The sequence below is a fragment of the Aquarana catesbeiana genome, linkage group LG01 (assembly GCF_042186555.1).
Source record: "Aquarana catesbeiana isolate 2022-GZ linkage group LG01, ASM4218655v1, whole genome shotgun sequence".
Classification (NCBI taxonomy): Eukaryota; Metazoa; Chordata; class Amphibia; order Anura; family Ranidae; genus Aquarana; species Aquarana catesbeiana.
This window is the reverse complement of record NC_133324.1, coordinates 225,282,315-225,306,958: the sequence shown is the minus strand read 5'-3', so window position 1 is coordinate 225,306,958 and position 24,644 is coordinate 225,282,315. Positions and strand designations below refer to the sequence as shown.

The 24,644-nt window shown below is 43.8% G+C and overlaps 1 protein-coding gene across 1 annotated transcript in view; it reads left to right on the top strand.

The window, feature by feature from the left end:
* Window positions 1-24,644, top strand: part of HSPB8 (heat shock protein family B (small) member 8) — a 74,469-nt gene that overhangs the window by 22,375 nt on the left and 27,450 nt on the right. The window contains exon 2 of the mRNA XM_073625491.1: window positions 9,855-9,918. Coding sequence (XP_073481592.1) covers window positions 9,855-9,918 — 64 coding nt within the window. The remainder of the gene's footprint in view (window positions 1-9,854; window positions 9,919-24,644) is intronic.

Below are 24,644 nucleotides of genomic sequence, written 5' to 3'. Positions count from 1 at the left end.
GAGGCATTATTTCTGCCAATGACACCAACAACGGGGCATCATTTCTACCACTGATACCAACAATGGGGCACTATTCCTTCCACTGACACCAATGATGGGGCACTATTCCTCCCAACAACACCAGATCGGATATTGTTTACTCTCACCAGGCACAGTTTGGCCCCCTAAAGTCTGAAGAACTGTAAACTGGCCCTTTCTTTAGAAAGTTTAGAGACCCCTGGCATAGTGTTTGGCGTTAAAGTGGTTGTAAACCATTCCATAAACCCAGTGAAGTGACTGGTCTCAGGTGATACACAGAGATGAAACAAATCCTGCTACATAAGATGTAGAGGTTTTTCTGCATCTTCTCTTCTCTACATCTGTTCAAAGTCTATCATTTATAAAGCTTGTCTGAGAGTTTAGACAAAAAGGGGGCGGGGAGCTGAAACTACACTCTGATGCCCCGTACACACGGTCGGACTTTGTTCGGACATTCCGACAACAAAATCCTAGGAAACTTTGTGTGTCGGAAAATCCGATGGAAAATGTGTGATGGAGCCTACACACAGTCGGAATTTCCAACAACAAGGTCCTATCACACATTTTCCGTCGGAAAATCCGACCATGTGTACGGGGCATGAGAGTTTTGAGAGCTGATTGGAGGAAATGGACATGCCCCCCTTCACACAGCACACAGGAACAGAGCTGAGGCTGTCAATCAGATAAAGGTCCCTCCCCGTCACCATTTTTCTCTTGGTGTCAGGAAAACTTGTCAGAAGTGATTCATGCTGATAGCAGAGGAATGAAGCAGCAGACAGAAATGATACTTTGTGCTCCTAATTGAGGCAAATACACGCTATACGGGAATATGGTTTATTCATATTTCATGTCTGAGGTTTACAACCACTTTAAGTTTTAAAATAGCTATGCTAATATTGTGCAATTGTACATTGCAATATGCTATGGATTTAATGAGCCCATGTCTCCATGTAGGTTTGATGAATGACTGACTGTGGGGGAAGGAATTGTTTTGTAGCTCTGTTTACTTTTATAGGGAACAAATTTTATTCGCTCACAAGTAGATTTCCTCAGCATGCTGAAGCATGTTAATGGAAGTAAAGCAGTTTTATTTCACAGTTTTTTCTATTTTTTTTACTTTAGTTTTCATGCATATTAATTTCAGTTTTCTCGCACCTCTAATTATTTAAATGTGTTTTCCTGCATTTTTATTTATTTACATGTGTTAAAATCAGTTGCATTTTGTTTTCAAAAACAAATCCAACAAAAATATCACGCTGCATGTACAACACAGTTACATGTATGTAGAAGTACCGTTAGGCTGGATTCACACCTATGCATTTTTAGTGCTTTTTGCATTTTGCAGATTTGCACTACAGTCCATTTAACATGGTTTCCTATGGAACACGTTCTGTAGTGCAAAATGCAAAAGGCACTAAAAATGCATAGGTGTGAATCCAGCCTAAGTGTTTGTTAAACATATACACTTTAACATTTCTAAACGTTATATTTATTTGATTCAAAACTGGAAACATTTGCAAAGTTTGCTGCTCTTGTAAATGAGACGTTATATGCTCATAGTAAGTAGGTCCAGCTTTGCATTGCCTGAGCAGCCAAACGCGAACACACAAAAGGGAACACAAGGGGGCGCCAGACTAAGTGTAGTACATAGAACAAATGGATTTATTAAAAGCCAAATGGCAACTTGCATGAAGGATAACATAGGTAGGCATATTAAGAGGTCTATGGCCAATGTAACTGAGCTTCTTGAGGTCATCAGGAAGCCCCATTACATCGGCCATAGACTTCTTGATATGTCTACTTATTTTATCCTTTATGTAAGTTGTCATTTGGCTTTTAATAACTCCATTTGTTCGAACTGCTACACTTAGTCTGGCGCCCCCTAGTGTTTCCTACAGAGTTTGCTTTTGTCTATGGGGAGCTGCTACTGAGGCTGCACAGCCATACATATATATATTTATGGACTTATATGGACTTGTCTCATTTGGACTTTAACTGATAGGCTTGTAATTTGTGCCTACCATTAGAACATTTCGGTCTTTCCTGCACCGTTCAATATTCTTTTTTCTAATGAAAGCACAGCATCTGTTAATGCTGAACTGACATTCCCACTGTGTGTGAATGACAGCTTCATATATATAAATTGAGCCTGTCTCTCACTAAACATTACCAACTCACTGCTAACTTAAAACTTCCAGACTTTTTAGTCCTTACAAGACCATTGCTTCAAGACAGATTCCTGCAGAATTTTCTAAAGGCCTCTTGTGCGTGAACATAATCATTTATTGAGGTTTATACACAGAAACTGCCAGAAAGAGCCTGGGTAAATGTTCCATAAAGACCTTGCATATAGGTGTGTACAGGTGCATACATTTATGTAAATCTGAGCAAACATAATTCTAACCATAAATGTGATTTTTGTTTTGGAAAAAAATTGTACCTACTGTAATGCACATGTGCCAGGTACAAAAGAAACCTGTTTTAGGATCAGTTTACACCATGAATTGCACATGAACACACTGTGCGTTTCTGTGCGATTCACGTACAATCAGGGTGCAGTGTGATTTCAGTCCATTCATTTCAATGCACTACTTTAAAAAAAAAATCACACAGCAACTGGAACACATGATACTCCAGTGTACCATGTGATCCAGTGCAGCAAATGCACTGTGTGAGGCCCCATTCACACTAGCGCGTTTTTTGATGCATTTTGCATTTTGCAGAAATGCATGGGAATTTTTTAACATGGGTTCCTATGGAACATGTTCACATCAATGCTTTTTTGTATCTCTGCGTTTTTTGAAAGGGTCGGGGACTTTTTTTCATGCAAAAAGCAGCGTTTTGCATGTAATGGTTTTCAATGGACAAGCATCAAAAACGCAAGTGCACCGTTTTTGCAGCGTTTTTGATGCGTTTTTGGTGCGTTTTTGGTGCGTTTTTGCCGTTTTTTTTTTTTTTTGTAATTTTTTTTTAAGACTGTTAAAAAAAATGAAAAAAAAAAAAAAAAAAAAAAAACGCAAAACGCAAATCGCGGCAAAAACGCGGCAAAAACGCGGCTCAAAAACGTGCCAAGCATGAAAAAAAAACCTCCAAAAACGCTCAAAAGCAACATGCATAGGTGTGAATCGAGCCTGAGTGACCTGCATTTGGGGTGTCATTAAGTTAACATTGACACCCGCTGCAGATCACAAGTGCAGTGCGCTTTGAACACGATGCATATAAGACATGGGTTTCCTGCACCATGTTCTGGTGTGAACTGGCCCTAATAACTTCTGAGATTCCATTTGAGTGGCAGGTCTGGATTGCATTTTAGAGGCTTTCAGACAAAGTTAGTTGACTCAATGATGGCAAGATGGAAAGCTCTGACAAAAAGATTTTTAAGAATGTCTAACAAAAGTTCAAATGAAATTATACTGGTGTATAGCCAGCTTTCCTGTTTTACCTATTAGTAGCCTTTCAATATCTTAACCCCTTAACACAGGTGCCTCCCAGCCCTTTAAGGGGTTTCTGATGCTGGGAGGCGGGGTTTATGATCATGTGTCTGCCAGTGGCGGCTGGTGTTAAATTTTTTTGGGTGGCACCTGGTTGGTCAGTTAGGAGCCCGGCACTTACCCCCTCTATGGTGGGCAGCACTTCCCGACAGACAACAGTTTCCCTTGTTCTCCTCCTTGGCATCATTGCGGCTTTTCCTTCCCCTCTATGGTGGGCAGCGCTTCCTGACTTGCGGCATCTTCCCCTTCCCCTGCTCTCCTTCTCAGTATTCTGGCAACTTCCGCTGTGCATCTCCTCTCTATTCCTCCTAGGCCAATTGGAATCCTCCTTTCAGCCAATTGGGAAACGTGTCTCAGAGCTGCGCTTCCTGATTAGCGGAGAGGTGATTCAGTGTGAGAATAGTGAATATTCATTCTCTATTCTAACACACCTGGGTGGGCTCCAAGACAACGCTGTATCCTGGCCTAGGCCGATGAGGCCCAGGCCTAGGGCAGCACTTTGCAGGGGGGCAGCTTGGTAAGAATCCCCACCAGCTTGCGGTACGCTGTTATTGTAGCACCAGTCTTATCGGGTGGACTGGGCTGAGAGGAAAATTAGCCTAACGCCCCCATAAAGCAGCTGCACTGCTTCCAGTATGCGGGCGGCCGGCATTCCGCAACTGTGGGGGGGGGGGGGGGACGCTGCTTCTAATTTTGACTGTCCTATCATCCTGGACCACAAACCTTCCTCATGGTGCTATGTTTTCTGCTGCACCATTGGCATGGTTATATCTTCTTAGTCCTCTCCATAAAATGATCAGAAATTTGTGCTTAAAGTAGAACTATACAATACTTTTTTTTAAATTTTGGATAGAGTAAGGGAGGGTTATAGCCCATCAGTTTATTTTTTACCATCCCTGTCCCATTGCAGAGATTTCCCTTCATTTCCTGCCCCATAGCCAAACAGGAAGTGAGAGGAAGCCTATGCTAATTAAGGGAATCCCTTGCCCCCCCCCCCCCGCCCTCAGAACTAGTGTCCCCATTTAAAAATTTCAGGGTAGGTCTTAAACAGCAAGGGGTGTGGCCTTGACAGGAAGGGGTGGGTCATATTTAAATTAGAGGGTGCACAAGTTTAGTCAGGCCTAGGGCAGCACAAAACCTAAATACACTACTGCTCCAATCGCAATGCTCTGCGCCCGGAATCCACCCTATTTTAAAGCCTATTAGAGCCTCTGGCTCTAATCAGATGCTTCAAAAAAACACCCCCGCCACTGTATTTCATGCACCCGATGTCCTGAAAGGGGCCGGACACATGAATAGGGGCTGGCGGCGGCAAGCATAGGGGAGGCGGCGCCCATGCACCCTTATGGGATGGGCCGCTCCTGGTGACCACCATGATTGGCTATCACATCGGTCACATGATCGGAAACCTCCCGATCCCTAGTAGCAATCGGGAGCTTTCCGCTAGGCGCTGGTAACTGTGCCAGGAGCGCACGCTCTCGGCACATGTTTGTTAACATTTTGGTACTCAAATATGCGGCCTCTTGGCGTCAAGGGTCACCCGCAAAGGGGCTGCATATTTGTCACTTTGTCGGCACTGACAGGTTAATGTTGTCAGTAACAGTGAGCACCACGTTATGGCCTCATGCACACTGGACATTTTGCTAACTTTCCTAGACGCCGTTCTTCCCGGCAGCAGAGTTTTGGCAGAAAAAAAACACTTCACACTTGTAAACGTTTAGGAACGTTTAGGAACGTTTAGGAACGTTTAGGCGCATCAAGCACTTGGGTGTTAATTCATTTCATTGGCCAGAATAATAATTTATTATGGCCGTTGAAATGCATCAATGCTAAATCACTAAACATGCCTATCGCTTAGGTGAGTTTACACGCATTTAGACTTGTTTAGGTGCATCAAGAGTTTTTTCTGCTCTAAACGCTCCTACCTCTAAACACCTCTAAGTGTCTATATGTGCAGATACATAGAGGTTGATTTACTAAAACTGGAGTGTGCAAAATCTGGTGCAACTCTGCACATAAACAAATCAGCTTCCAGGTTTTATTATCAAAGCTTAATAGAACACGCTAAAGTTAGAAGCTGACTGGCTACCATGCACAGCTGCACCAGATTCTGAGAGCAGCAGTTTTAGTAAATCAACCCTATAGGCTAGCATGCAGGGAGATTTAGAGGCAGGAAAAAATGCCTCTAGGAGCAGCAGAAAAAACATCCAATATGCATGAGACCTAATGCTTCCATTGTTTCCTTGGGATATAAAAGTCTTGAAAAGTCCTGTGTGCCCATTTGTGACCCAAGATCCAGTCAACCCATGCTCAGGCCAACTGTCTGAATCCGAAATGGTGGTGTCTTCTGTAGATTACTGAATGCCACAAAATAACTATTATTAGAGCTCAAAAAAAGAAAGAGATCAATTTTTAACATCTTTAACCAACTGAAGTGTGAAAAGGATTCTTGGTGGTAAATGACCCTTCTTAGACCCTCAAGGAACAGCTGCATCAAAGGACTTTGAGGATGCGAATAAACCAGGGAACAGCTGACAGGGAGGGGAGAATCAGGACAGTAACTGCTAGCATAGATCATTTTTATAATTAAGATCCATTAAAATAACTAATGTACTGCCTCATTACTGCCACGTATAAAGTGCGTTTTCCTCAAATGAAACATGGAATGTGAACAAAGGTCAAATGAAAATTATACAGACTAGCTCTCTAAGTATTTCACTGCTGCTTCCATTGTTCAGCAGACCAATAAGAGGAAATTGAAAAATATACACTATTTATACACGTTGGCCAAGTAGTCGACTGATGTGATGAAACAGTGGAGCCAAAGCTGCGATTTCTATCTGGTAAAAATCACAGGCTGGCATTGGAGAAAGGAGGCATTAGTACTACACTGATGCATTGCTGGATTAGTACCCATACGTCAGTTGAAAATGTCTATCCTCCTGCGGTTTCCAAAGTGAGCAAAGTCCTTTCTTGTACTAAGAGAGGTAAGAACTGTAGAGAGAGAAAGATATCATTTTGCCCCTGTACAAATCATTAGTAAGACCTCATCTGTAATATACAGTTCAGTTTTAGGCACCAGTTCTCAAAAAGGATATCGGGGAACTGGAGAAAGGGCAACCAAACTGATAAGAGGCATGGAGGAGCTCAGCTATGAGGAAAGATTAGAGGAACTGAATTTATTCTCTCTTGAGAAGAGGAGATTAAGGGGGGATATGATCAATATGTATACATAAGTGGTCCATATAGTGAACTTGGTGTTGCGTTATTGACTTTAAGGTCATCACAGAGGACAAGGTGGCACTCTTTACGTCTCAAGGAAAAGAGATTTAAAGGGGTTGTAAAGATCCTATGCATTAAGGTGAAAAAACACTTTGCAGTCACTGACCCCTAGCCCCCGCATTTTACTTACCTGAGCCCCGAATTTCCGTCGGTGTGTCCCCGCCGTCCCTCTCTCAACAGGTTGCCGCCTCTTGATTGGATAGATTGATAACAACGCAGCCATTGGCTCCCGCTGTTGTCAATCAAATCCAATGACGTGGGCGCCGGAGCCGGGTCCTGCATTCGGCCTATATGGCCGAATGCTGGACTCAGGAGCGCGCCCGCAAAGTAACCCTCTTGGGAGAGCGCTTCTCCAAGGGGGTTAGCTAATGAGGGGAGGAACAGTAAGAGCCACCGAGGGACCCCAGAAGTGGATGTTCGGGTCCACTCTGTGCAAAACGAGTTGCACATGGAGGTATGACATGTTTGTTATTTAAAAAAAAAACGATCCTTTAGTATCACTTTGATCTCCAAATATGGAAAGGCTTCTTCATAGTAAGAGCTGTAAAAATGTGGAATAGACTCCCTCAAGAGTTGGTTCTGGCCAGCTCAGTAGATTGTTTTAAGAAAGGCCTGGATTCTTTCTTAAGTCGCATCAAAGTTGGACCAAAGTAATGAAGGGACTATTTTGAAGTTGCTGTGACTTGAAGTTATGAAAACTCATCCTACAAGTTTTAACCAGACACGAATAGAAGTCACAAGACTATTATATACTGCTGATGAGAAAAAGGTATTTGGCAGTTTATATTTACTAAAATAATTGCATTTCCATGTTCTGTGTACTGTGGGAGACCAGATATAATGAATTCATGGTCCTGGGTTTAGCAACACTTTAACCACTTGCCTACTGGGCACTTAAACCCCCCTTCTGCCCAGACCAATTTTCAGCTTTCAGTGCTCTCACACTTTGAATGACAATTACTTAGTCATGTAATACTGTACCCAAATGAATTTTTGTCCTTTTTTTCATACAAATAGAGCTTTATTTTGGTGGTATTTGATCACCTCTGGGTTTTTTATTTTTTGCGCTATAAATGAAAAAAGACCGAAAATTTTGAAAAAAAAAACAAATTTTTCTTTGTTTCTGTGATAAAATTTAGAAAATAATTAATTTTTCTTCATAAATTTTGGTCACAATTTATACTGCTACATATCTTTGGTAAAAATAACCCTAATTAGGGTATATTATTTGGTCTTTGTGAAAGTTAGAGAGCCTACAAGCTGTGGTGCAAATCATAAAAAATTGATCACACCTGATGTACTGGTGGCCTTTCATTTCTTGTGATCCAAACAAGCCAGGAAAGTACAAACACCCCCCAAATGACCCCTTTTTTGAAAGTAGACATTCCAAGGTATTTAGTAAGATGCATGGTGAGGTTTTTGATGTTGTCATTTTTTCTCACAATTCTTTGCAAAATGAAGATTTTTTTTTTCTCCACAAAATTGTCATTGTCATTTTAAGGTTATTTCTCTCACATGACATGTGTACACCCCAAAATACATTCTGCTACTCCTCCTGAGTATTACGATACCACATGTTTGGGATTTTTTCACAGCCTAGCTAACTTGTTGACTACCTATTACACCTTTGAAGGCCCTGGAGCACCAGGATGTGACACTGATGTCGCACTGATGACAAATGGCACTAATACGTGGCACTGATGACAGATGGCACTAATACGTGGCACTGATGACAGATGCCACTAATACGTGGCACTGATGACAAATGGCACTAATACATGGCACTGATGACAGATGGCACTAATACGTGGCACTGATGACATGTGACACTGATGTGGCACTGATGACAGATGGTACTGATACGTGGCACTGATGACACGTGACACTGATAACAGATGGCACGTGACACTGACAGGTGGCACTGATGACAGATGGCACTGGTATGTGGAACTGATGACACGTGACACTGATAACAGATGGCACATGACACTGACAGGTGGCACTGGGGACAGGTGGCACTGGAGACAGGTGGCAGTGGGGACAGACGGCACTGATAGGTGGCACTGGGGACAGATGGCACTGACAGGTGGCACTGGGGACAAATGGCACTGATAGGTGGCACTGGGGACAGTTGGCACTGATAGGTGGCACTGGGGACAGATGGCACTGATAGGTGGCACTGGGGACAGATGGCACTGATAGGTACTGTGGGCACTGTGTTGTGTTAGTGTGGCACTGCAATTTATGAGTTTTTCACTCACGCTGCAGCACGGAAGCTCAGCGTGAGCACAGAGACCGAGTGTGAGGAGGGAGAGCTGGCAATGAGAGATGATCTCATATGTTTACATATGAGATCATTTCTCATTGGACACTCCGATTGAGTGCTAAATGGCTGCTGTGATTGGCCATTTAGCACGATCTGTGATTGGCTGTGTCCAAGGGACACGGCCAACACAGATTCCCCCCAATGCGCGCCGGCGGCGGCACGCAGGGAGGAAGTAAACAGGAGGACATTCATGGACGCCCTCCCGGCAATTGAGCACCGCGCTGTAGCCATCTTTCGGCTATAGCGCGGACACATAGTGGTTAAGAATGGAGACAGCATGACGTCACGCTGGTCCCAGACACTCCCGGGAGGCCATCTTGCTGCTCACTGCATGCTGCCACCTACTGTACAGCGGGCCTGTCAGCAATCTCACATTACTGCATGGCCAGTTAACCCTTCCCTATGCTAGCCAAAATGTAAAAATAATTTTTTGGCTGGAGTTACACTTAAAACATGTACCTGTTCCAACTTACATCCAAAGTCAACTTAAGAACAAACCTACAGAACCTTGTTCGTAACCCATTAACTGCCTGTATTACCCTTTGCACATCAATATTCTTCACCTTGCCTTATAAATTAAGCCAGTTTATGTTTAAAAAATATAAAGTAGACATAATTATGCTAAAAGAATACATTTCCCATAGTTTCATTATTTCTAAAGCTATAAACTAAGTCAGTTGTTAGCTGGTGTTTCTATCTGTGTGGCTAAATCTGTCTATTGATGCTTCCTTTTGTAGGTAACCATGAAGAACAGCAGAAAGAAGGAGGGATAGTCTCAAAGAACTTTACCAAGAAGATTCAGTGAGTACTTTGTTGGCTGATCATAGCTAGTAGAAGCGGCGGACTCCTTATTCAGTGTCATTTAGTGAATGCCAAAAATGATCCCTATCAGCTTGTGCTATTTAAAGCTGCATTCACAATTATATGAAGTGTTAAGATGACAGCAGGTCGTGTGCTAGCAGCACTATACAAAAGCTATACATCATCATTTCCTTCCATTAACATCCTGGTAAATGGGGTGGTTATTGACACGTCTGCCCTGTCCTGTCTAGGCTCTTTCTCATTAGATCACCGATGCTACAATTTTTAAGAGAACAAGGTTGAAATAGACAGCAGCTTAAAACTAGGAACATAAAAGTGGCTCTTCCAAAATCTCTATTAAACTTGATCCCTTGACAGCACTTAAAAGTATCAAAAACATAAAAGAGCAGTAAAGTATATACGGTAGATATCAATATTTTTTTTCTTCCTCATGCAACATAGTAAAGGCTCCTTCATACAGCTATGCATTCAAAGTTCATACAGTATGTTTTCATTCGAGTGTTCAAGTGGAGTTTTTAGCTCTACAAGGGTCTTCATGCCATTTGTGCTGTTTTTGTGCTTGTGTATGTTTAAAGCTAAATCTATCTATCTATCTATCTATCTATCTATCTATCTATCTATCTATCTATCTATCTATCTATCTATCTATATATGGCTTTTTTTCTGTCTCCATCCTCTACCCACCTCCAAGTACCACCCCTTTTAGAGAGTACAGAACCAAGTATCATTTTGTGCTACTAAATTGTGTGGAATTTGATAGACCCCACCCAAACAGCAACAGACTCCACCACAGCAACAATAGATCCTGCACACACAAAGACAGACCTCCCCCCAGCAACAATGGACCCCCCACAACAAAATACCACCCCAGCAACAATAGACCCCCACAAAAAAATAGATCCCCAGTGACAATAGATCCCCCAACAGTCAGCATTAATTGGCCCTCCAGCACACCTTGCCATACAATACATTCAGTGCTGGAGGTGCGTTCCCCCGCATTCCCGCTGAAAAAAAGCCCTGATATATATATATATGTATATATATAGTATATATAGTGCAGCAAATATATTAATGTGTATACTGCATGTAATGAGTAATGGTGGGAACCCCTATCTGGTGTATCTCACCTTCGTACATATATGTATAATCAATAAACAAATGATGTGAATAAAAAGCACAAAATTATACAAAATCACAAAATCATAACTTGATTAGTGAATAACGTGAATAGTGTTGGGCGAACGGTTCGAGTCCGAGCATGATTTAGGGCCGAACATTGGCTGTTCGTCCTATTCAGGGAACACCCGCATTTGCCCCGCCAAACGCCCTGCAATGCACTACTTGCTGCACAGTTCATTCTGTGCCCTGATTGGGCAAAGTTTTGCCCAATCAGGGTGCAGTAAAAGCTGGTTGTTAAGGAGCGGGGCCAGGAATCTGGTTGCGGTGTCCTTACCAACGATGAGTCATCAGCTGTCAATGGGTTTCACCGCTGACAGCTGAGTAAAAAAAAAAAACATTTGCTGGTAAAAAAAAAAAAAAAGTTGTGGGGTCCCCCCAATTGGGACCTTTGGGTCTGATATGGATTTTAAGTGGAACCGCACGCTAAAATAAAATAAAAAAACAAGCATCCGAGCATGCAGCCTGGCAGGTCAAAAGAGGGGGGGGTGAGCGAGCACCCCCCCTCCTGAACCATACCAGGCCACATGCCCTCAACATTGGGGGGGTGCTTTGGGGCGGGGGGGGGATGGGGCTCTTGCAAGTCCAAAATAAAATGTTTTTAAATCACTGAATATGTGACCATATATGCAAGAAAAAAGAAAGTCCACGTAAAGTCTTTAAGAGTGTCCTTGTGGTCCTTAGAGTTATGTTAAGCAAATCACCACATTTTCACCACCACCAGTCAAATAATTTGCTCTCCCCAACTTTATGACCTATACACCAAATAGGTCTCAAAACACCTTCCCCACCTTGGGGGTCCTAATCTCTCTAGATAGTTCTCTCCAAATTCACCATTCAGGCCTATCTAGCATTATTATACAGCTATGTTTGACCATCTTCTAAGGAGAGGTCAAACAATTCTGTCAAGAGTTTTACCTGGTGGTCTGGTTAAATGATCAGGGGAATCCCGAATGGTGAATGTAACCTAATAACTATGTAACTAAGCCTCAAGTGCTTAAAGTGGTTCTAAAGGCTGAAGTTTTTTTACCCTTATACATTCTATGCATGAAGGTAAAAAACGTTCAGTGTGCTGCTCCCTCCTCAGCCCCTCTTAATATTTACCTAAACCCGATCGACTCTCCCGGGTCTCTCCATCCTCATGGGCTGGGATGCAGCAGCAGGAGCCATTGGCTCCCGCTGCTGTCAATCACAGCCAGTGAGGCGGGAGCAAGGGGCAGGGCTCAGCCATGCTCTTTGTGTCTTATGAACACAGAGTGTTGGCTCGGAAGCAAGCAGGCATGAGTGTCCCAATGGCAAGAGTGGGGACTCGGCAAGGAAGAGGGGCCCAAAACGCCTGCAGGGGACCTGAGAAGAGGAGGATCGGGGCTGCTCTGTGCAAAACCACTGCACAGAGTAGGCAAGTATAACATGTTTGTTATGTTTTGTTTTGTTTTTTTTCTTTACAAACCCCTTTTTTTAAATTTTTTTTACATACCTATAAAAACAGACTGTAAGAAATAGTAAAAATGATCCTGTCCCCACAGGGTCACTACTACAAACAACGAAGCCTATACTGGAAAAGAATATATATTTACCTTTCTGGTGGCCCATATATTGAAAAGCCACATTTTTGCTGCTCCCTGGCTGCTATGCGTATTCCACGCTTCCATGTGTGTAGAATAACTGCCCCCCCCCCCCGCCACAGGCTGTGCTCTCTCCCGTACGTTTCCCATACTTCTCGTACATTACTACAGGAAGTACAAAACAGCAGGAGGAACCACAGTGTGCAGCAAGGGTAGCTGACCCACCCAAAGTGTTAAATACCTCCAACAAGTTGCAAAGTCCTGAACTACAGCTACCAGTCTGACCTCATGTTTCATCAAAGAACCGCTGAACAAAGGAAAAGAGTTTCTGACCGATTACTATGACCTGCTGCCTTATGCAAACATCAGCACAGTTTATACACGGTATAAATGATTTTCTATTGTAAATCATTTCTTTTGTAAAGTTTCTGAATGCAGAGAATCTTTCTAGAATTCCTTGTATGGTTGAAAATGTGTGATGACAAATTTGGCTTCTTGCCATGATCCTAGCTGGTTCCCCTTTCTTCTGCTTACAGAACAGAACTCCAAGGCATGCGGTGTAGATTAAACAAAAAATTACAAGGATGTGTAAAGCAGACAGTTTGTCAGTTTATTTATACAGATTTACAGGGCTTAAATATGTGTCATGGAGTAGTTTGCTCCTGCAAGTTGTGGTGGATTATTAGGGTACTGTAGGTAGTTTGTTATTAAGTATTATAAACATTATAGTTTAAAGCAGTATTAAACCCAAAAGCAAACATATATTATATTGCAGCTTACCAATTCTTAAATGCGTTTTTCTGGCTTTCTTTCTTTCTTTTATTTTCACTGGGGGATCTGCCTGCTATGTCTGTTGCTTTCAAAAATAACTTGTTGTCCTTCAGATGTAGCAGTTTGAGGGCTGAGACCTTTACCACTGACAGAGTGCTTACAGTTATAAGCTTTTGTTTCCTTTTGGAAACCCTTTATCACAACGAAAAAAAAAACTGCTGCTGTATCTGCTTAAAGCGGAGTTCCGCTGATTTTTTTTTTTTTTTAAGTCAGCAGCTACAAATACCGCAGCTGCTGACTTTTAAAATAAGGACACTTACCTGTCCAGGGCGCCCGCAATGTCGGCACCCGAAGCTGATCTATCCCTCGGCTGCTGCCACCATCTTCGGTAAGGGAATCAGGAAGTGAAGCCTTGCGGCTTCACTTCCTGGTTCCCTACTGCGCATGCACGACTAGCGCTGCGCTATCCCACTGGTCCCTGCTGTCCTATGGGACCTGTGTGTCTCCCAGAAGACAACTGCGGAGAGTGGAGTAGATACCCGCGGGTGTCTTGGGCATCTATGCCCGAAGTGGGAGCAAAATACCTGTATTAGACAGGTATCTGCTCCCCCCTAAAAGGTGCCAAATGTGACAATGGAGGGGGGGAGGAACCAGAAAAGCGTTAGTTCCATTTTTGGGTGGAACTCCGCTTTAAAGAGTGTTAGCTGGAGTTTGGTTTCAAAGTGTTAGTAAATTCAAATCTGCTAGTACATCTTATGCCGCGTACACACAGGCGGACTTTCCGACCGGACTGGTCGGACAATCCGACCGTGTGTGGGCTGCATCGGACTTCCGACGGACCATTTCGCTCGGAAATCCGACGGACTTTAGATTTGAAACTTGCTTCAAATCTTTACGTTGTAACTCCGCCGGACTCAGTTCCTAACGGAAAGCCCGTTCGTCTGTATGCTGGTCCGATGGACCAGATACGACGTAAGGGCAGGGTACTACATCTTGCGCTCGCTGAAATAGGAAAAACAAAATTTCCTATTGCGGTGAGCGTGAGGCGACGATGTCCCTTCGGTCTGGTATGGATTTTAAGGGGAACCCCCTACGCCGAAAAAATGGCGTGGGGTCCCCCTCAAATCTATACTAGACCTCTATCCGAGCACGCAGCCCGGCAGGTCAGGAAAGGGGGGTGGGGATGAGCGAGTGCCCCCCCCTCCTGAACTGTACCAGGCCGCATGCCCTCAACATGGGGGATGGGTGCTTTGGGGGAGGGGGATGCCCTGCGGCCCAACCCACCCCAAAGCACCTTGTCCCCATGTTGATGAGGACAAGGGCCCCTTCTCGACAACCCTGGCCGTTGGTTGTTGGGGTCTGTGCGCGGGGGGCTTATCGAAATCCGGGAGCCCCCTTTAATAAGGGGGCCCCCAGATCCCGGCCCCCCACCCTATGTGAATGAGTATGGGGTACATCGTACCCCTACCCATTCACCTAGGGAAAAAGTGTCAATAAAAAAACACACTACACAGGTTTTTAAAGTACACAGGGCGGCCCCCTCCCCCAAAGCACCCACCCCCCCATGTTGAGGGCATGCGGCCTGGTACGGTTCAGGGGGGGGGGGGGGGCGCTCGCTCATCCCCACCCCCTTTCCTGACCAGCCGGGCTGCGTGCTCGGATAGGGGTCTGGTATGGATTTGGGGGGGACCCCACGACGTTTTTTCGGCGTAGGGGGTTCCCCTTAAAATCCATACCAGACCGAGGGGCCTGGTATGCCCTGCGACGGGGCTTGCAAGGCGTCAATCTCACAGATAAAAGCGGCGAGATTGACTTCCTTTTCTAGTCCCGTCGTACCCGAATCATGTTCAAAATGAATGGACTTGTCCGTGTGTGGGCAAGTCCGTTCATTTGGAAAGTCCACCGTAACTCCGTCGAAAGTCTGTCGGGAAGACCGGCGAACCTAGTCTGCCGGAAAGTACGGTCGTGTGTAGGCAAGTCCGTCCATTCAGAAAGTCCATCGGAAGTCCGCCGGAAGTCTGTCGGGAAGACTGTCGGACTTAGTTTCCCAGAACGTCCGGTCATGTGTACGCTGCATTACACTACCCTCTACCCAGATTAACAATGCTGCTTTCCAAAAGGTGTTTCTGTTGCTTCTCCATCCAGAATGCAGACACCCTAATAAGGGAGATGTGTTACTGGCTGGATCACCAGGTAAAAATAAAAAGGAAAAAGCCTAAAAAAAGAAAACAAATTCAGCCATAGCACATACTGTAAGGAATGGTAAACTGCAATATATTAAATGTTGGTTTTAGACCTAATACTGCTTAAAGTGTCACACCTAAACAATGTTTGAACACACAGCAGTTCACTAACTAGAAAAAATAACACAATTTTGCAAGGATTGTTCTTATTTGATTACTGTGGTAATATCATACTGAATGAGCACAGCAATGGTGACCAATTATCTACGGTGATGCTAGGTTGACTGGATTGATGGCCATGGTTTTAATACTGTGAGGTTGATTTGCTAAAACTGGAGAGTGCAAAACCTGGAGCAGCTGTGCATGATAGCCAATCAGCTTCTAACTTCAGTTTGTCCAATTAGACCCCTTTCACACTGGGGCCGCACGTGCGTTAGTGCTAAAGCGCTGCTAGTTTTAGTGGCGCTTTGGCGCTGTTTAAGAAGGGATTAAAAACGCCCCTGTTGCAGCGCTTCCTAAGCGCTTTTCAGGCGTTTCAGAAGCGCTGCCCATTCATTGCAATGGGCAGGGGAGTTTTGGGAGCGCTGTATACAGCGCTCCCAAACCACCCCAAAGGTGCTGTTTGCAGGACTTTTTCTAATATCCCGCAAGTGCACCGCCCCAGTGTGAAAGCACTCGGGCTTTCACATTTGGGCGGCATGGGAGGCAGTTTTCAGGAGCTTTACAGGTGTTATTTTTAGTGTTAACGCCTGAAAACTGCCTCAGTGTGAAAGGGCTCTTAAGCTTTGAGGAAAAAAAAAAAAAAAACTGGAAGCTGATTGGTTTCTATGCACAGCTGCACCAGATTCTGTACTTTCCAGTTTTAGGAAATCAACCCCAGTGTGTCCTGAACTCACAAACTCCATAGACATCCTCTTTAGCCATGGCTATTGGAGCCACTGGGTTATTGAACACTTTTCCAGCAGGGAAGAGGACCCATCAGGGGAAGCAGTATCAGTCAATTGGCTTGCAGTCAGGTGTGGATTGATCATTGCATTACTGTTCATGTGATCTTCTGCTAAGCAAAGTGAAATCTACATAGCTGTGCATGCAAAGGCCCCTTTCACACAAGCTGTCCAGTCAGGTCCGCCTGCCAGTTTTTCAGGTGGACCTGATCGGACCCTCCAGTCTCTTCTATGGAGCGGCAGAAGTCAGCGAACACATGTCTGTTTGACACCCGTCGCCATCCGATCCAATCCTGTCTGCCAAAAACAGACGGATGGTAGTTCTATTCCCCATTGGTCCGGCGGATCGGATGGCATCAGATGGAAACGGTCAGTTTCCATCCGATTGCCCCAGAGAGGAAAGCGGGACTATGTCCATATCCTCTCTGCATAGTGGAGCTGACACGGATCTGTCATCCGCCTGGTCAGCGGGGATCCCCCACTGAGCAAGCAAATTCCGCTTAGCGGAGGCCTCCATTTGAAAGGACCAGGGCTCCAGAGTGCTGGACATCTGCTTTTGAAGGTTTACATCAAACTGCACTTTGGTGTGTTTTGAAAGAGAAACTACATGGACCCATTTATACATTCAATTAAAGTGTACATAAACCCAATCTCATATACGCTTTCACGCTAATATAATTTCAAAAGAAATTTTAAATAGATTTAAATCTGTAGCTTTTCCTAAAATAATACCTGGTGATTCTGCTATGACAATACTCTGTCCCTGTCTCTCACTTATGCTCCCACGTTCCTGCCACATGAACTTCCAGTGAAGACTACAAGTGGCCTTTTCAGCTTGCATTATGCAGGTATGGTCTACTGCTGTCACCATGAGTAAACCTGCAGTGACAAATGATATGCTGGGATGTATGTATGTAGATAGTAAGTGGCCACAAAGAGGCTGAAGGAGATAAAAGACAGGTGAAAACAGTATTTATAAGAAAACATTCATAAACAGTATCTGACAAAAGTGAGTACACCGCTCACATTTTTGTAAATATTTTATTATATCTTTTCATATGACAACACTGAAGAAATGACACTTTGCTACAATGTAAAGTAGTGAGTGTACAGCTTGTATAACAGTGTAAATTTGCTGTCCCCTCAAAATAACTCAACACACAGCCATTAATGTCTAAACCGCTGGCAACAAAAGTGATTACACCCCTAAGTGAAAATGTCCAAATTGGGCCCAATTAGCCATTTTCCCTCCCCCGGTGTCATGTGACCCCTGAGTGTTACAAAGTCTCAGGTGTGAATGGGGCAGGTGTGTTACATTTGGTGTTATCGCTCTCACTCTCTCATACTGGTCACTGCAAGTTCAACATGACACCTTCATGGCAAAGAACTCTGATTATCTGAAAAAAATAATTGTTGCTCTACATAAAGATGGCCTAGGCTATAAGAAGATTGCCAAGAAGCTGAGCTGCAGCACCGTGGCCAAGACCATACAGCGGTTTAAGAGGACAGGTTCCACTCAGAACAGGCCTAGCCATTTTCAACCAAAGAAGTTGAGTGCACATGCTCAGCGTCCCATCCAGAGGTTGCCTTTGGGAAATCGACGTATGAGTGCTGCCAGCATTGCTGCAGAGTTCAGCCTGTCAGTGCTCAGACCATATGCCGCACACTGCATCAAATTGGTCTGCGTGGCTGTCTTCCCAGAAGAAAGCCTCTTCTAAAGATGATGCACAAGAAAGCCCGCAAACAGTTTGCTGAATACAAGCAGACTAAAGACATGGATTACTGCAAACCTATCATGTCCTATGGTCTGATGAGACCAAGATAAACGTATTTGGTTCAGATGGTGTCAAGCGTGTGTGGTGGCAACCAGGTGAGGAGTACAAAGACAAGTGTATCTTGCCTACAGTCATACATGGTGGTGGGAATGTCATGGTCTGGAGCTGCATGAGTGCTGCCGGGACTGGGGAGCTACAGTTCATTGAGGGAACCATGAATGCTAACATGTACTGTGACATACTGAAGCAGAACATGATCCCCTTCCTTCGGAGACTGGGCCGCAGGGTAGTATTCCAACATGATAATGACCCCAAACACACCTCCAAGAAGACCACTGTCTTGCTAAAGAAGCAGAGAATAAAGGTGATGAACTGGCCAAGCATGTCTCCAGACCTAAACCCTACTGAGAATCCTTGGGGCATCCTCAAATAGAGGGTAAAGGAGCGCAAGGTCTCTAACATCCACGAGCTCTGTGATTTAGTCATGGAGGAGTGGAAGAGGACTCCAGTGGCAGCCTGTGCAGCTCTGGTGAACTCCATGCCCAAGAGGGTTAAGGCAGTGCTGAAAAATAATGGTGGCCACACAAAATATGGACACTTTGGGCCCAATTTGGACATTTTTACTTAGGGGTGTACTTGTCAGAAACCACAATTGTTTAATAATAATAAAAAAAGGTAAACAGAGTAAACGTAATCAAAACATAGCCAGAGTTCAGGATCTGGAATGGATAGTCAGACAAGCCAAAGTGTCAGGGAGCCAGAGAGCAGCGTAGTAGAACAGCAAGCAGGGTCTGGAGCCAGGTGGAATGTCAGCCAAGCAAGTCTTTAACAGGAACACCGGAGAGCGTCTCTAGAGATATGACCAAGGCGAAGATAGAGATCATCTGGACTGGACGGCTTAAGTAGGCAGGACTGACGAGTAGGATATCATCAACAGGTGAGTCACTGTGGAGAGATAAGAGCTGGCAATTAGCCGACAGCTGAGCAGCCAGCTCAGAGAAGGAAGGGCTGAGCCCAGCCCTGACAGTACTCACTTTTGTTGGCAGACATTAATGGCTGTGAGTTGCGTTTTTTTAAGGGGACAGCAAATTTTTTTGAGGGGTATACTCACTTTTGTGAGCTACTGTATATCACCTACTTGTGTTCTGGCTCTGTATGTAAATGTAGCACCCCTCTTGGCTGGGGTGGAGGATAACTTGCCTCCAGCACAGGGAGAGGGCTGACATTACCCCGGGGTGGATTCATGACCGTAGTGGAGATAGTCACGACAATGATGGGCATCAGTCACTTTAGACTTTTTTTCAGGTTTCATTGTTCAGACTAACAGGGAGAGGGGGTGCAGGGCTCCAGACTCTGCCAGATATTTTCCTCCATTCAACCGAGTGCCAGGATCCTCTGAGCGAAGAGAACCGTCCACTTCAGCAGGATTTCTTTTCTGTGGCTCTTCCATCTAGAAACTATGCCCTCCTCGACCAGGCAGGGCAGCTTGAGGAATTTGGTGCTAGGACCTGTACAGGTCCCAAGCCTACACAGCAGAAACCACTGCATGCACATCCCCAGGCTAAAGCCTGGTGGAAGACAGCTCATTAGGCCACTCCCCAAACATGTACCAATTGCCACAAAGCTACTAGTGGTTGCCAGAGGGGACACAAATGCTCAATAGCACAAGATTGTCACTGCCCCATACCTTTGCCCTGAGTGCCAGTTACACCTAGTGGCAGCAGCAAGAAACTTCAGCAATACTGATCCTAGGGGAGAAACCAAATGAGAAACACTTCAAATTAGCCTACTACCGAGGAGAGCTAAATTTACTTGACACCTCTGATGACAGAGTGGCTACATAAAATACATGTCCCTAGACCCAGTCATAATGCACAGTGAGACTATGTGATGACTGAACAAGATGCACAGACAGTATTAACGCCTCAAGAAGATTCAGATGTAGAATTTAACATAGTTTATTTCAGCTTGGCATATTCATTATAGAACATTTTCTAAACTTTTTTTTTTTTTGTAAAGTAGAAAGAACTTTGCAAAAGCAAGAACAAAACTGAGCTAATAGCAGGGTGGGGCTGGGGGGTGGCAAGCTAGACTGAAGAGCAGAAGAATTGGAGGAGTGAACAGAACATACTAAATTCAACACAAACAATAATAAAACTGATTGCTTGTGGCACCACAACTGTTATAGATGATGTGAATTATGGTGGCTACCATTGCTGACCTTTGAAAATCCTAGTTCCTGTGATATGAAGTCTCAAAGGGTATTAGGCACTAAAACTTGTTAGTTTTTCCATGGTAGAGAAAATAATTAAAAATATTAACATTAACTGGGTGCATTTAGATAATTCATTAGCACCTACTCTAAATATCCTGCTTCTTCATTAAATCAGATTTCTGTATTAATAAGTACGAAGAACAATATGCAAAAAGTAAACACAACCAACCAGAAATCACAGGTCATCGCTCAGACTGCACTACTGTAAATTGCTGAAGCCTGATCTTTGATTAGATGCTACTGTTTACTGCATATCTTTACCTCTGCTCACTGTCATGAAATAAACCCTAGAGACCTGTACGTCATAGTAAGATGCTTAAAAACCAGAATGATTCATAATATTTTGGCTGCTATCATTGTACTGTATGCAGTTTCCAAGTTGCTCCCTTAAGCTTTATGTGATTTTACAGAATCTGGAACTTGAAAGGAGGTAATTAAAAATGTATGATATGTGGTAAGGTACAGACGCCAGCTACAAATAAATTGTAGGGGCATTTTTATACTTGCTTGTCTCTTGATGACGCACAAGTCAGGGTTCATTCATAGTTTTCTATACATATAAAGGAGAGAAGATAACGTAAAAATAAACTTTGATTGCAAACATTGTATGTATATTTCATTACAAAAAGACAGTATAGGACATGGGCGTCCGCAGAACTTTTTTCAGGGGGGGCATCATTTTAGGGTCACCCATGCACTGCCCCTTTTTGACAATGTCATTATCACATTATCATGGTCAGAGACTGCAGATGTAGTACAGTCCCTAGGATAAGTAACGGATAATTGCCAACAGGCCTTTTTACCAGACCCAGAGAAACTACAGCAGTGATCCCCCCGGCTGGACGATCGCTCACTCTGGGTTCCCGGGGGGCGACTCTGGTCAGTAGTGTAGCATTTCTGTACCCTGGTAGTGGCTCAGTCTTTCTCCCTCTGGTGGTGCTGGGCAGTGTGGCTCTCTCTGGTGGCGCTGAGCAACATGGCTCTCTCTCTGGTGGTGCTGGGCAGCGTGGCTCTCTCTCTGGCTTCTGCCCAGCACACTCCTCGTTCTTTGTCCTGTAGCACTCTTTCCCTCAGCTTTTTTCCAGGTTGCAGTCTCTCAATCTCTCTCTTGGTCGAGCTGTAACCTCCTCCCTGTGGAAAATGGGGCCGCCAATCTTTGGGACTACATGTCCCATGATGCTCTCCTCTCTTAGTCTCCTTTGATTGGCCCTCAGTTATGGCCAATAGGGAAGGAACGGAGCGAGCAGGAAGCTGGTCGGGGAGCCGCCATCTATTCTTCTTGACAGGAGACAGGGGTTGGCGAGCGGGGGAAACCTCTGACAGCCCGCAGCTCGCCTTTCTCCTGTAACAGCGCCGCTGAGTTCTCTGCTGGACTGAGCAGGGAACAGAGCCAAAGTCACACTACACTGATGGGGTGGGGGCTTGACAGCACCTTGATGGTGTCACCCCAGTGGTGGGTGGCACCCGGGTGCAGACTGCCAGCACCCTGATAGCGATGCAACTGTGCTGAATTTAAGATCTGATCCCTGATTCCAGGGGGGGCACTTGACCCCCCTTGCCCCTACCTGCAGATGGCCATGGTGGGGGAGATTAACTAAAATTGGTGCACACAGAATCAGCTGCAGCTGTGTATATTAACCAATCAGCTTCTAACTTCAGCTTGTTCAATTAAGCTTTGACAATAAAACCTGGAAACTGATTGGTTACTATTCACAGCTGCTCCAGATTCTGTGTGCACCAGTTTTAGTAAATCTCCCTAGTATATTTAGTACATAAAGTAAATAAAGTCCTGGCATTGCTCGATATAAAAGTATAGATCCCAAATGGCCATTGACTCCCTGTGTCACCTTTTCCTCCTCAGCTGACCGTGTTTTGGGAAAGGTGTGTCTATTAACACTTGATATCTCTAAGAACCCTTTCACACTGGCAGCGCCTGGGCGTCGGCGGTAAAGCGTCGCTAGTTTTAGCAGCGCTTTATCGTGGTTTTTGCGGCGCTTTTCGGGCGCTAGCGGGGTGCTTTTAATCCCCGCTAGCGGCTGAATAAAGTGTTAAAAGCACCTGAAAAAAGCGCCGCTGCTGAGGTGCTTTGCAGGCGCTTCTAAGGCGCTGCCCGTTGATTTCAATGGGCAGGGGCGCTTTAGGAGTGGCCTCAAAGAAGCTGCTTGCAGGACTTTTTTTGAAGTCCTGCCAGCGCAGCGCCCCAGTGTGAAAGTACTTGGGCTTTTTCACACTGGGATTGCAGATGAGGCTTTTTTCAGGCGCTTTACAGGTGCTGTTTTTAGTCCTAAAATGCCTGAAAAATGCCTCCAGTGTGAAAGGGGTCTTAAAGCACTCTTAAACCCAAAAGCAAGCATTTATTACATTGCAGTAGGGCTGCAACTAACGATTATTTTCATAATCGATTAGTTGGCCGATTATTGTTTCGATTAATCGATTAATCGGTTAATAAGCTTAAAAAAAAAAAAAAAGTGTGGTGTATAATTTAGTTAATATGTAAAGTTTAAAAAAAAGCAATTTATTGTTAAATATCTCTATGCAGTGGTAAATGTAAATAACTATATGGTTAGGGAGCTAAATATCTAATCAACTCTGAGAATAACAGACAGAAGAGATATACTATTAGAGGAGATGTACTGTATATACTATTGGAGGATATATACTATTAAAGGGTGAATCTGGTAAATTACATCAGACTCAGAGATCAATATTTTTTTATTTAAAAAACAAACAATGTCTTCCTTCAAAAAAAAAAAAAAAAGGCATTTTAAGAACGTTAGTTCGATTTTCTAATCGTTAGTGGGGTCAAATCGATGTTCATTTTCAACCATGGTGACAATTTGGAAATAATAGGAAACTTCTTGGTCAAAGGAATTTTCCGACGGTGTGTGTGGTTTTCCTTCATTTTAAAAACAGAATGTTAAAAACAAGTGAAAATTTCAAACATTCTTTCATTCAGCGAATGTACAAAGATTTTTCGTATGAATATTCTCATCTGAAAATTGATCCGTGTGGCCAGCATAAGGCTCGGTACACACCTATGCAGTTTGCTTTTGGTCTATTTCTGCAGTGCTTTTTGCTGTGCATTTTGATTTTTGCACACGTGATTTTGCTGCGATTTGCGTTTTTGCATTTTTTTTGGCCAACTTGTTGTTGGGCAGATTAAAAAACACAAATTTCTGCAAAAACGCATTACATGCTTTTCTGTAGCTTCTCCATTGAAGTATATTGAACCAAAAAAGCACCGTTTTGCGTTAAAAAAAGTCCCTGACCCTTTCCAAATACGCAGCGGCTAAAAAAAGCATAGATGTGAACGCGTCCCATAGGAAATCATGTAAATGAACTGTAGTGCAACCAGGTCTAAGACGTTTAGTAACATAATGGGGTTAAAAAAAAAAACTAAAATTAGCCCTTTATAGTACAAAAAAAACCCAGATAATCACTACTGTAAGGGGTTCATTTTTTTACTGTAGAACTGTGGAAGTAACATTTACAGTAGCGATTATTTGCTCTTTTTGTACTATAAAGGGCTCATTTTAGTTTTTCTTAACCCCATTATGTTACTGGCCGATTAATCGATTATGAAAATAGTAATCGATTAATTTCATAATCGATTAGTTGTCGATTAATCGATTAGTTGTTTCAGCCCTACATTGCAGCTTACCAATTCTTAGATATAATAGTTGTATTAGTTTTCTTTTTAGACTTTCTTTCCTTTATTTTCACCTGGTGATCTATCTGGTAAGTCTAGTGTTGTTTTTCAAAAGAACACGCTATCCTGCAGATATAGACGTTAGAGGGTTGAGACAGACCATTTACCACTGACAGGGGTGCTTACAATGATTCACTTTTATTTATGTAAAATCTTTATCCCAAAAGGAAAGAAACAGTTACTATAACTGCTTAAAAAGTGTTAACTGGGACTTTAGTCCATCTAAATCCGCCAGTACATCTCACACTCCACTCCCCCCAGACTGACAATGCTGCTCTTCAAGGGTGTCTCTATCGCTCCTTGTTCC